The sequence below is a fragment of the Hoplias malabaricus genome, chromosome 12, assembly GCF_029633855.1.
Source record: "Hoplias malabaricus isolate fHopMal1 chromosome 12, fHopMal1.hap1, whole genome shotgun sequence".
NCBI lineage: Eukaryota > Metazoa > Chordata > Actinopteri > Characiformes > Erythrinidae > Hoplias > Hoplias malabaricus.
Window position 1 is genome coordinate 15,064,934 of NC_089811.1, and position 14,056 is coordinate 15,078,989.

The 14,056-nt window shown below is 37.6% G+C and overlaps 1 protein-coding gene across 2 annotated transcripts in view; it reads left to right on the top strand.

Annotated features, from left to right (window-relative positions):
• The first annotated feature begins 3,408 nt into the window (after positions 1-3,408).
• Positions 3,409-14,056, top strand: part of LOC136664076 (glycerol kinase-like) — a 67,185-nt gene continuing 56,537 nt past the window's right edge. For both annotated transcript variants that reach the window (XM_066641113.1, XM_066641114.1), the window contains exon 1: positions 3,409-3,535. In XM_066641113.1, coding sequence (XP_066497210.1) covers positions 3,458-3,535 — 78 coding nt within the window. In that variant the 5' untranslated portion in view covers positions 3,409-3,457. The remainder of the gene's footprint in view (positions 3,536-14,056) is intronic.

The window sequence follows — 14,056 nt, forward strand, 5'->3', positions numbered from 1 at the left end:
CATGCTTTCAAATCTACAGCTGTTCTTTGCCTTCCACAGACAACACTCAGGCCCATGATTGGTCAAAATAAAAAGGTGCGTATTTTACAAGAACAGCTGACCAGTCATGAGTCACTGACCTCATTTTGACACAGATGAAACATTTATTACAGGCATGTCACACCCATTTAGACAAAATAATGGAATGAGGAGTAAGCACAACCAACAGTTGCTTTCTTATATATGTTTATTTATTTATTTTTTTTAAATAACCTTCCATTTCATTACTATTCCTTGATAAACAGTAAATTCATATGCTATTTCAGCTCTTGACAAAATCTTATTTCTTAGATAGATATTAACTTATTTTTCTTATTAATCATATTATCAATGATAGATAAGTATATTTAAAATTTAAATGAGAAAAATATAAAATTTTGGAATGATCCACAGATACACCATGTGATACCTTAACCTGTAGGCACCCCTTACATCCTTACAATAAATGTACTCTAAAGTTCATATATTATGACACATTACGATATATTACGAGCCTAAGATCACAAGGCCTAAAGCATTCAGTACCACTGAGATAAGTAGGAATGCGGTTTGTTGTCCAGGTGTTGGTAAATGCAATATAATGTCTCTGTTAGGTTTAAAAGTAAAGCTGGAAAAGTAGTTGTTCACAAATTTTTGTCCATAGAGTGAAATAATCTGCTTGAGGTCACTGACTCATAAAATTTATGTTGGTGGGTGTGACACATGACATGTCTTTTAGGTCATCTCGAGTTTACCTTTATGAAGAAGAATCAGTGTGACATTTGAATAATGGATATAAATTTATTTATTACCTGTGTATTCATGTGTAGTAATTAGTCATTTGTATGTAGAGTATTATAGTCTATGTTGGTTGTGTAAAGAGTGCTTTATAAATAATGTTATACTTACATACTTACTCACTTATTTAGTCATTTCTCTAACTGTTTTATCCTGTTAAGGATCGCAGTGAGCCCATGGCCTACTCTGAATCATTGGCTGAATCAAGACAGGAACACACACTCACACAGTCACTCACACACTCACATTTTTCAACCCATGCAGACACAGGGAGAACACAACGAACTCCTCATAAACCAAGCTGAACCCTGGAGCTGTGTGTAAGAGTCACAACATTTTGTGACATTGTGCTGCCCTAATGTAATTTACAAGTTGACATAAATTTGTGGTTATGGCAATCATTTTATTATTTTATGACTAAATTATACAAAGGTACAGCACATTATTTTTACCAACACAAATTATCAAGCAATATTTTTTGACAGTGATTATACATTATTTGATCTTCAAGAACCTAATTGCCTTCCAATCTGTGAATAATGAACCAGATTATGCTGTATACATTGGTTCGGTCAGGTTTAACATAGATTTTTTTCAGCGTCTGTCACATCCTGGCCACTGGGTGACAGTATAATGACTGTTTAATAACATGAAGTAGAGGACTGAGGTGCAGTCAGCAATTCATTGAAGAGAACGACTGACTGCTACTTTAATCACAAATTGAAATATATGAGAAAGCATTTTACATTTTAAATATATAATAATAAGGATGGTGAAGGTGGAGGAAGCACTGTTCTTTCACTCCCCTGCTCTGATTTTTCTGCTGGTACCAGAGATAAAATTGGTGACTTTTAAAAAGTATGAAATGCTCTGATTAGAGAAGGTATCACATGAAATAGTTACACAGACACTGATGCTTGGGATGTTTTAGATTTAAATGTATTTTTTTAAACATATTCATTGTGGAGAGGTATGAAAAACGACTCCAAAAAGCATTGTTTAAATATACATATATAAAACTATTATAAAAATTAAAGATTTAACTGAAAATACACAGAGAAATATGGGCATGTATATTGTTGTGACATACATTTCTAATAAATAATTTAATTTCTGAATTCCAAACGTTGTAAAATGGTTTGTGAATACCTGCTCAACCAACATTTCTTCTGAAATAAAGTGTATTAATTTGTAGATTGTATTCCCTTTGCTGCAGTAACAACTCATACTCATAACTCATTGCTGGAACATTTCTGTGAGGATTTGATGGCATTCAAGTCTGAGAACACTAGTGAGGTTAGCTACTAATATTTGATAATCAGTTCCGGATCACAAATGATCTCCACTTCATCCTACACTATCAGAAAAATGGTCACTGTGTTGGTATCCTCAAGGTCACATATTCAGTACTTTTAGTTAGGGAACATAACTGTAACATATTCTATATTAATTGTAGATTTTTAAGTGGCATTGATTTTATACGGTGTTCTCCCTGTGTCGGCATAGGTTTCCTCCGGGTGCTCCGGTTTCCTCCCACAGTCCAAAAACACATGTTGGTAGGTGGATTAGCGACTCGAATGTGTCCGTAGGTGTGAGTGTGTATGTGAATGTATGTGAAGGACTGGCGCCCCCTCCAGGGTGTATTCCCGCCTTGCGCCCAATGATTCTGGGTAGGCTCCGGACCCACCGTGACCATGAATTGGATAAGCGCTTATAGACAATGAATGAATGAATGAATGATTTTATATGCTCCATTTAATCTCCATGGCTTATATTTTATTATTTTATTTGACACAGTACTATAAAGAAAACTTACAAGTATTAACTCTCTTTTGGGAAAAGAGAATGTAATGCAGGTTTTGGGAAACCACTGCTGTACCTTTATATGCAATGTTTGTAGCTTTAGTCACAATAATGAACACGCACAGTACATTTCTAGACTGTAGAGTTGTTACAAAGTATTCTGTCACTCCAGGGAATGCAGTCCAATTGCTACACAGTGCAATACTAGGGGAATTTATATCATTCTAGCCCATGCTTGGCCTAAGGCTGACAGAAAGCTGCACCAGAGCCTTTTATTTTATAACTTTCTGTGAAGTTTACACAAGATGAGTGTGCACAATTATCCAGTATTTGGGCAACTGGAAGCAGCTAAATTCACTTTTTATGTGAGCAATGTCTACTGAGTTTTAAACTTTGTACAGTCCCTGGTTCCTATCACTTATTAAAGATATGTGTGTTTGTAGGCTGCTCTACAATTAACCATTTCCCATCTGAACAAATGATTTTGTTTACATTTGTGACATATTAATCAATTAATTTGGACAAATTAACTCATTTTACATTTGTGTACTTTATCCTGGTGAGTACCATCACTGGAAACAATTTTGTGTGTTTTTCTGTTCTCTCTCTCTCTCTCTCTCTCTCTCTCTCAGTATCTGTAAGTCACTTCGCCTTTCTCTGTGTGTGTGCCTCCTCTCGCTCTTTGTGTGTGTGTGTGTGTGTGTGTGTGTGTGTGCGTGTGTGTGTTTGAGAGAGAGTTTTGGACGTCAGTGAAATGTTTAGTTTTTTTGCACAAGCGCGTCGGTCGCTCGCGATATAAAGTCCGCCGCTAAACTGCCCTCAACATATAACCGACTTCATGTCAGCGTCCAGGGAGATAAGGACAGACCCGCTGGTCGGGGCCATTGACCAGGGAACGAGTTCGACCAGATTTCTGGTGAGACTTTCATAGTTTTACGCTGAAACTAGACGATAAAAATACGGAGAGTTCTCGGTTAATGATGTTGCATGGCTGTTGTCCAAATAGCCCACTTCAGACTAATGACAACAGGAACAAAACTCCCTTTGATTCTTTTTGATTTCTGTCCAAATTGTGTTTTGCTGAACTCAGTGTTAATCTGTCTGTTCTGCCAGAAATTGTTTCGCTCAACTTTAAATGGCTTTTTTGTCTTTTCTCTTATTAGTTAATGCTGAGTTTTTGGGGGGGGGGGATTTTTACACATAGGCAGCTAGTTGCATTTACTTAAGTAAATGTACTTAATGTCCCCCTCAGGTCATTGATTACACCCTCTTCATCCAAATGATATATTTAGAAATTACAATTAAAGAAATCCCATGGTTGGTTCTTTAGGTTAATGATGTAAGAAACCTTTGTCATGAAATATGTGTCACTCTATGGACGGACATTTTAACATGGTTAAAAATTTTGAACAACTTTGAAAAGACTTTGAAAAGCTTTTAAAAGATTAAAGTCTGACACCCTTTCACATCTGACTAAAAGCTTATGTTACAATTAAGCATGATTGAGTTTATTGAAACTTAAAGACAAGAAAAAGAATACTGAATACAATTTTGTGAACACCTCAGTGAAAACAATCAAAATGCTGGGAGCATCCACAACTCTAGCAAAATTCTTATTTTATTTCAACATTGGGAATTTTTCAGCAGCAATAAAACTGGTTTGTTTTAAGTCTGACATTATACTGTCTAATTACTCAAGTTTTTTTAATGATTAACATTTACTTTCCAATTCCATTTTTGTGTTTAATTTTATTGGGTTGATTTTGTGCTTCTTTGTGCTTGCGTTGCACTACTGTATTTTCAAAGCTTTTGCATTTTATTTTAGACCAAATTGTCCAAATTGTCCAAAATTTTCAGAACCCCTAAGAAATCAACATAGAAATAAAATATCTTAAAGGCTCACAACATGATTTTTTTCATTTAATTAATCATTCCCTAAGTTTCACAAAGCATTCCCTCAATTTATGAATTAATTTCCTTAATACACTGAAGAAAAACTGTCAGAAAAGCTGTCACTAAAGTGGTACTGTGCTGCTCTCAAGGGTACATTTTCTGTACCATTAATTAGGGTACATAATTGTACCTTATTATAATTGTGTTGACTTCATAGACCCCATTTTATCTCCAGGACTTTTATTAGGGAACACTGCTGTACCTTTAAGTGTGTACAAACTGTGTTTGTACCTTTAGATAAATAGATTGATAGATACTTTATTGATCCTGAAGGAAATTTATCAGCCAGTAGCAACAAATGCAACATAGTAGACTTCACAATAGAGAGGATGTTACATTTACAGGGTATGGTAAGCAGATCAAACTATAAGAGCATACAAAAGATAAAATGAAATGTAAGATAAAAATATAGATGCAAGGGCAGATAATAAACTATAAATATAAGGAAAACTATAGTATCAAAGGCAAGAACAGTGCAATGCTATCATAGTGTGAGAAGGTGCATCTAGAAACAAGATACTTAAAATAAAGTGTCAATATGTGCAGTGTAAACATTGAACAAATGGACAATGTACAACTGGCTAATAACAGCCATTAAGGTATATCCTATATATAGGTAAAAAAGAGAAAAGAGAAACTAGGAAAGCCTAGTTTTGCCAGACAGCCATTAGCCATATAGCCATTGTCAGAGAAGTGTTTCAGGCATTTCAAGAACAGGAAAGCTCAAAATACATACCCTTGTCGTATTGTGTCAGCTAACTCTGTGTCAGAGTTTTGTAAACATGATAACGCCACAAAATGTCTCCCCACCACAAAGACACACACTCTCACAAAATTAGACAAATTCATCAGTCCCCCACTCTCTGTGAGATATAATACATGTATATTTTACATATTTTTTTAAGAGGCAGTGTTGTAATTTATGATATCAACCAATATTTTAAATATGACCCGTTCCGAGCTGTCCTGCTGAGCTTGTGAACAGCAGGGAAACATAACTAACGCAGAGCCAAACACAGCCACAGAAACACACACAAACTGTTTTATTCCTGTTTCATTTTCTATTATTCAGCCACAAGTCGCACTGAAGAACATACCAATCTTTGGTTCCAGTTGGGAACAAATTTGTCTGGTTTGCGAACCAGTTTATGTCGATGGAAATGTGCCGATCAGTTACAGATATAGTTCACAAACTGGAATGAGAAATATGGCTGAACTAACAACAGATGGTGTAGTAGCGCCACCTTAAGTTCTCTCTGTGAAATACGGCTGAACTAACAGTTCCTACGTGCACATACACGTTTCAAAATTAGGAGTCAGTCAGTAAGCGAAAATTCCTCTTCTAGGCTGGCCCGGTAGGCGGTCTGGCAATAAATATACATAGGAATATGGGGTGAGAAATATAAATGAGTTCTTAGGGCAAGGGTTTAGAAGTATGCATGAAAGCTGCACACTTAACTGAACAGACTTTTGTCTAGTGTGTGTGACTCAGTCAGTCCTTCTGCATCTTCCGACCCCAGTGGGAAGAGTTGAAAAGCCTGATGGCTCTGGGGTCAAAGGATTTCCTGAGTCTGTCTGTAGAGCAGCTCTGTGACAGCAACCTTCCACTGAACCAGCTCTCTTCCTGTGATGATGGTTTGTAGTGGTTGACCTTCATCGTCCATGATGGTGAGCAGTTTGTGCAATGTCCTTCTTATAGCCACAGTAACCACAAAGTCCAGCTCCACTCTGACCACTGACCCGGTTCGCCTGACCAGCTTGTCCAGACACATCTCGTCTTTCTTCCTCATACTTCCACCCCAGCACACAACAGCATAAAAAAAGACTGGCGAGCTGGCAACCATGGACTGATAGAACATCTGTAGTATCTTCCTATAGATGTTGAAGGATCCTCTTCAGAAAATACAGCTGGCTCTGCCTCTTCCTGTACAGAGCCTGCTGTAATTTCTGAGGAGGCTGGGGTCCTTCAACACCTGTAGGAAATTTCTACAGGTGTTCTATCAGTACATCTGTAGTCATGACAGAAATGTACCTCTACTGTGCCTTTTTCTCTGAGAGTGTATAATAAATCTTTTCCTCAGGTGAGACAAATGCAATTGGGCATTATTCTGGATCTGTTTAGTTAAATGGGGGAATGACAACATAATACAATACTATGGAGTTTTATCAAATCAAAATACATTTTTTTTTGTAAAGACAAAAGTTTTAACATGAAACGTAAAGGCCACAGGTGAACAAGCCAGACGCGACAAGGATAGAAGAAACCTTGGGAGGATCCAAGGCTCACAAGAGGTGAACCTATCCTCCTCTGATCAAACTACCTACAAATTATTGACAAAAGGTCACTGTGCCACCACATAAGTCTGCTGTTATGCTCATGTGTACTGATATAATCAAAGTAGTGATAGTAAATAATGAAAGCAGTAATGATGGTGGTAATAATAATAATAATAATAACAATAATAGTTAAGAGTCCATGTTAACGTCAGTGGAGGGTAGACAGCAAGTCTGAGGCAAGTGGCAGTAGCTGGAGTATGGGTAGCTGGTCTGAAGCAGGTTGCAGGAGAGCCTGACAGTCAGTCATCCATCAGTGTTTGGCCAGACAGGTGGGCAGTCATTAATTCGGAAAAAAAAGTTTATTGAGATGGAATTATTTCTATTTGGATGTTTGCAATCTGTTTTTGTTTGGATGTTTCACAGAGAATGTGAAACTACACTGCTTCCTATTTCATTTAATTATTTTTAGTGGATATTATACAAATCATGTGAGCATAATGTGTTCACTTCCAAGTTTACAAGTTTACTAATTATAAGGGATGTCTATTTTCTGTCATTTTCAGACAGTATTGATGTGGAACCAGATTGCATATTTTACTGCTCCAACCATGTGTTGTAATTGCAAAAGTTATGCTTCACACAAACTTACATCTTGTACAAGACTCTTTTTTTACAGATATGGGAAGAGAAAGCAAAAACATTATAAAGTACCAGTCTTGATTGCTAAAAAAAAAAATTACTTCCATCTAAGGGCAAATGACAGCAAGACTTTCATAGTTACCCAAATTCATACAAGGTTTTATTTTTTTGACTGTGATATTATTCATTCTGTTATTGCAAAATTTGTAAGAACCCCTTAATAATAAGTGAAATATGCTTTTTAGGAGCACCTAGACACTGAAAAGCATGAAAGGTCAAACTGCTCAATGCCAAGTGTGGACTAGGGGTATACATATTAAACCATTTGGATGAGTTGGGATAGAGTTGCAGAACTAATCATCCAACCTCACTAATATTCTCATGACTGAGTAGAATCAGAATTCCAACCTGTATTCTAATGCATTCCCTGACAAGTCAACGCAGTAAGACCCCATTTTAATACCTTTGAGGTCAGACAATTTCAATAGTTTGGCCCATTTTCTTTTGGCATTTCAGCCCTTATTCCAGTTGAACTATTTAGCCCTTATATTTTTTAAAACCTTAGACTTCACTGTTCTGTTTGGATATTGTTCTGGGGCTTAGAAGCGTACTAGGAAATCTATAGTTTGTCATAAAAATAACATGACACTTGAGCTACATATATAGATAATCATGCAAATGGGTTGTAGTCTCAGCATTTTATGTTGGAAGAAGTTAGTCATGGCCTGAATTTTAACTCAATGGAATATGTATCAAACACGTAGATTTGCACATTGACTGCCTCTTAAAAAATATGTAAAAGTTTACTGTAGGTCACTGTTCATAAGGTTAAATGCATTGGTGGACAAACCATGTGCTTGAGTAAAAGTACAGATACTCAAAGTAAAATATTACTCCAGTAAAAGCAGAAGTCCTTGTTGTAGATCTCCACTTGAGAATAAATACAAAAGCATTTACCTTCAAATGTACTTAAGTATTGAAAGTAAAAGTACCATGACGTATTGTGGCTTTATGTCCTATTATAAATTTTGTAACAAGACTCATGCTTAACACATGAAAAGTCTTTAGAGTCACTCTTGGTTCCCCAGTCTTTTAACAGAATGACATTAATTAGTCTGACATGGATAAACACAGCAGAAATGGCCAAAGAATAAATACAATGAATGATGTTATATTATTATATGCACACAAGGTGTTGCCCCTCCAAACCAACAGAGGTCACTGTCTTCGGAGTATTAAGCCCAATTTAAGCTTCCGCGTTTAACCTATGTCTAGGCAGTTTTTTTCCTGCTCCTGGGGCTCCCCCCTAGTGCAATTACGTTTTACAGCACTGTACTGAAATTGGTATGGAAGGGAAGTGCTGAATCCAGAGTAGCAACGGCAGAGGCTATTCTCCCTATTATAGGCTAGTGAGGCATCACAATGATTTTGAAGCTGTAATTTTAAGGTAAATATATTACATAGTGTTCCTTTAAGCTCTGTTTTGTCTACATAGTTGCAGAGTATAGTTTGAGTAATTTCTGAACCTAAACAAAGAGGCCTACTAAGCAACTTGTACAGCTTGTATAAAAGAAACATGCTGAGTCTGTCATTTGGAGATGTTTTGACTTTAGTGAAGATAAGACTTAACATAAAGTCAAATGTAAAAAGTGACAAAAACAGTTTCAGTAACCAAAGTTAATCCCAGTCACTTCACCAAATATGTGTGAAAAGTGACTGTTTGTACATGGCTGAAGTGGAACTTGTCTGTATATTTTTCCTTATATTTCCTTATATAAAATATATTACCTCATATTTTCATGTTTTTTTTCATTTGTAAGTCGAGTTGTTTAGTTTTTTTTGGTCTGTGTTATTACTTTGATGCTGTTAGCGCTCTTCTGAATTTAGAGTCAGTTCTATTTACGGCAAAAATAAATAAATATTACCCACTTAGGGAACAGGAAAGGAGCAACATCCTCATCTTGGTTCATGCTTTTCAACATTTGGAAGTCTCATCGTCGCCTAAAAACTACCAAAATGGCATAATCGTGATATTGTTTTGCCATCATATCTCCCAACGCTATGTTGTGTGATGGCTTGAGGTTTTTATAGGTTTATGTTATTTGCCATGAAAAGTATGTGTACATGCCATGTTGCCTTATAAACAATTATAACCCTAATTTTAACCCTAATCCTACAGTAAGGTGCTACCAGTTATATAGCAAACCTAACAGTTACACATGTTCATAGAGTTGTTTTTGCCTCAGACCTGTGACAACGAGCCCTTTAGCCCAGCTATTTGAACTGTATATTTCATTGAGTTTGTCATTGACCTTTCACCTAACTTGGATGTGTGAAACACACAGGATGCACACACAAACGTCGGGTCAAAGTACAGATGAACTGGTTTAAACTTTGACCTCCGTATAACATCAGTGGCAACAGACAGGGAAATTCAAGCTTCAGTAAGAAGCTACACATTACTGTACCACTCATTTCATCATGATACTACCAAACATCTTAGAACAGTCCCTAACCATCCCTAACAGTGGTCTGATAATGTGAATGGGTCAAATGGGAGACATTGAAATAGCTTATGGCCTTGGTTCTATGTTTTTCTTTCCCAGTTAACTTCAATTTTAAACCTGCAGTTGCACTAGCATTGCAGTATGAACTATGAACTTCCTTCATTAGGTAACACTGTACTTTCCTGTGTAATTCTTTAGAATTTCCCACTTGTCAGAACGCCCAAACATTGATTATTCAGTAGCAGAGGTTTTGTGTGAGTATCTCCCTAGTCAATTATAAACCAGCTGTTTTTTCCTTCTCTGTGGGTTAGGAATCAAGTTTGGCATAAACTCATTTTAGCCTACATAGAAATTTACATATAACTTACAATGACAGTGCCAAGAAATATTCAAACCATTTATTTCATGTAGTATGAAATGTATGGAACCGTATGACAAATTTTCACAGATCTCTTAACGCAAATTTAAACTCTTATGATGATAACACTATTTTATTTTCATGTTTATAGATTTTGGCTAGCTTTGTATACTGTTTTGTCATGGAACAAATTTCATGTTGTTTTTGTGCCTAACAATTAAATAACAATTTAAATATTAATCTAAGCTGATCAAAAGATATTTCTAGCTAGTTAGTGCTGTGAGTAAAATAAATATTAATTTTGAGAAACTCAGGTCTGTTTGTTATAACGTGCAAAATTAAATATACACTTTAATTAATAGAAATTAACCGATATATGGAACCATAAACAGTATTCCTACAAAATAATCAAGGAGAAACAAAGGACTATATTATCAGCCCTCGATATCTGCAGCTTCTGAATTTTAGATTTAAACAGTGAATCAACATATAAAAATTAAGATTCTTGATGTCAAAGGTTATTTTTGCAGGTTTGGATTAAGAAATTTGAGTGTGGAATATGGCGCAGGCAGCAGGTTGTGAGAGACTCTAATGTATAATATTAGCACAATATAAATCCAGCCCAGATTCAATTACATGAGGGCTAATAATCAATGGTAGGCTTGGTGACATCCTTTGGAAACATGTGCAAAATATATGGCACATGCATATTTTGCAGAACTGAATATCATCCATCCATCCATTATCTGTAACCGCTTATCCAATATTTAGGGTCGTGGGGGGTCCAGAGCCTACCTGGAATCATCAGGCGCAAGGCGGGAATACACCCTGGAGGGGATGCCAGTCCTTCACAGGGCAACACAGACACACACACATTCACTCACACACTCATACCTACGGACACTTTCGAGTCACCAATCCACCTGCAACGTGTGTTTTTGGACTGTGGGAGGAAACCAGAGTACGTTTCGGTCTAGGGGATGGGTAGAAAGAGGAAAAAAAAGAGAAACTCACACAGTTTAGAATAAATGAAAAAAAATGTATTTACAAAGAAAATATGGATATTAAACAAAATCAAACAAACAAATCTTATAACAATGCACAAATCTTAAAGCCATATCTCCAGGGGTATGCCACGGCCAAAATAACAAACATAACCCAACACTAACTCCAACCCCAACACTAACTTTGCTATTCAAACCAAATAAACAAATAAATGACAATAAATAACCCTGACTCCCTATCTAACAATAAACCAAGAGAAAATAGATAAACTCAAAAGGCGCTTACCCCCTTCCGGCACAGGTGACCACAAAAATAATAAACAGAACAGAATCAACCCACACAAGGAAACACACAGTCTCCAGAAGTTCACAACTAACACACACAAGGAAACACACAGTCTCCAGATATACACAGAAGTTCACAATTTGAAAAGAAAAGCCTTCCGATCTTCAGCTTCCTGCTTCTTTTATAGGCAGACACAGGAAGCACCTCAGTAGCCAGCAATACCAGATCTCTCCACAGCTCCACCTAAAGACAGGGAGGGATAGCAAGACAAGAAAAGGAAAAGTAGAAACAAAAAATTGTTTAGGGGTATAGAGAGCGTGACAGGGCATCAGCGACAACATTATCTGACCCCTTTTTATGTTCAACAATGATATGAAATGGTTGAATAGACAATGCCCACCGCATTAAATGATGATTTTTATTACACATTTTGTAGAGGAAAACAAGAGGGTTATGATCCGTATAGACTCTAGTAGGAGAAGAGTGTGAATTGAGATAAACCTCAAAATGTTGTAGAGCTAGAAGCAATGCCAGCATTTCTTTCTCTATGGTGCTGTAGCGTAACTGGTACCTAGTGAACTTTTTAGAAAAAAAACATACAGGATGTGGCACCCCTCGGATGTCATCCTGAATCAGCACAGCACCTGCACCATTATCACATGCATCCACTTCCAACTTAAATGGTCGTGAAAAATCAGGGGCACTCAGAACTGGAGCACTACACAAGAGAGCCTTTACATTGTCAAAAGCCCTCTGACAATCACTAGTCCAAATGTAATTCACATGACCTTTGAGCAGATCTGTTAAAGGGAGTACCACAACAGAAAATTTTTTACAAAAAGAGCGTTAGTACCCAGCCATTCCTAGAAATCTCCGTAGTTCACGTCTAGTACGTGGAGCAGGAAAATTCAGAACAGCCTGCACTTTATCCTTTGGAGTACGAACTTTCCCCTGACCTATCTGTCTGCCTAGGTACAAAATAGTAGCCTTACCAAACTCACATTTAGCAAGATTCAAGGTCAGGCAGGCTTTATCTAAACGATCAAAAACCAGGCGTAATGTGTTAACATGTTCAGCCCATGTAGATGAATATACCACCACATCATCTAAATATGCCGCACAATTGGGCACATACTGAAGTACACAGTTCATCTCACTAAGTGGACCAACTCCAGATGGAGAAGTAACCGGATCTATGCCAGATGGTATACCTGGTGACTGTCCAGTAGCCTCCGCCACTGTCGAGACATCTGGTTCACCTGAGGCAACACCAACACCGTCCACACTAGACAACATGGCTGGATCTATACTTGCAGCACTCCTTGTATCAGGGGACACAGGCACACGTCTGTCCACAGCTCCACCTAAAGACAGGGAGGGATAGCAAGACAAGAAAAGGAAAAGAAGAGACACAGGCATACAACCCGTAACACACACGGACACGGGGAGAACACACCAACTCCTCACAGACAGGCACCCGGAGCGGGAATCGAACCCACAACCTCCAGGAGCTGTGTGACTGCGACACTACGTGCTGCGCCACCGTGCCGCCCCTATATCTATATATATTATAGAAAATAATTCCTTTCAAAGGATGGAATCCCATCAAGACTGTGTATGTGCATAATACTATGATGGAAAACCTGAACCAAAAACAGTGTGTCATCAACATATATGGGGCCAGTTTGCAATTTCTTGTGAGAGGCTGAGAGGCTAAAACGAACAATCCATAATGTTAGACACAATGTTCATCCTGAAAACTTGAGATTCATTCATCCATCCATTATCTGTAACTGCTTATCCAGTTCAGGGTTGCAGTGGGTCCAGAACCTACCTGGAATAATTGGGCGTAAGGCGGGAATACATTCTGGAGGGGGCGCCAGTCCTTCACAGGGCAACAAACACACTCACACACTTTTGAGTTGCCAGTTCACCTACCAACATGTGTTTTTGGACTGTGGGAGGAAACCAGAGCACCCAGAGGAAACCCACCCGGACAACACACCAATCTCCTCTCAGACAGTCACCCAGAGCAGGAATCGAAACCACAACCTCCAGGTCCCTGGAGCTGTGTGACTGTGACACTACCTGCTGCACCACCATGCCACCCTTAACTTGAGATGACCAATGATATTATTGGGCATTCTAAGAGGATGGAAAACTGCTGGTTTAGTGAACTATTTACAAAATAGCGACCCTTGATGATTCAGAGACCAACCATATACAAAGTATCTAGCATCAATAGATATTTTTAACATTGCCAAGGCCATGTGCAACATTCATGACAGTTTTTGAGCTCACTGATACTCCTGCAGCTAGCAACCCATCAAAAGTTAAAGATTTTTACGGTGACAGAGTGCAGCATGGGTTTTGTCAATAAGGAAATTGAGGAAGGGTCTCTACCCAACAAATC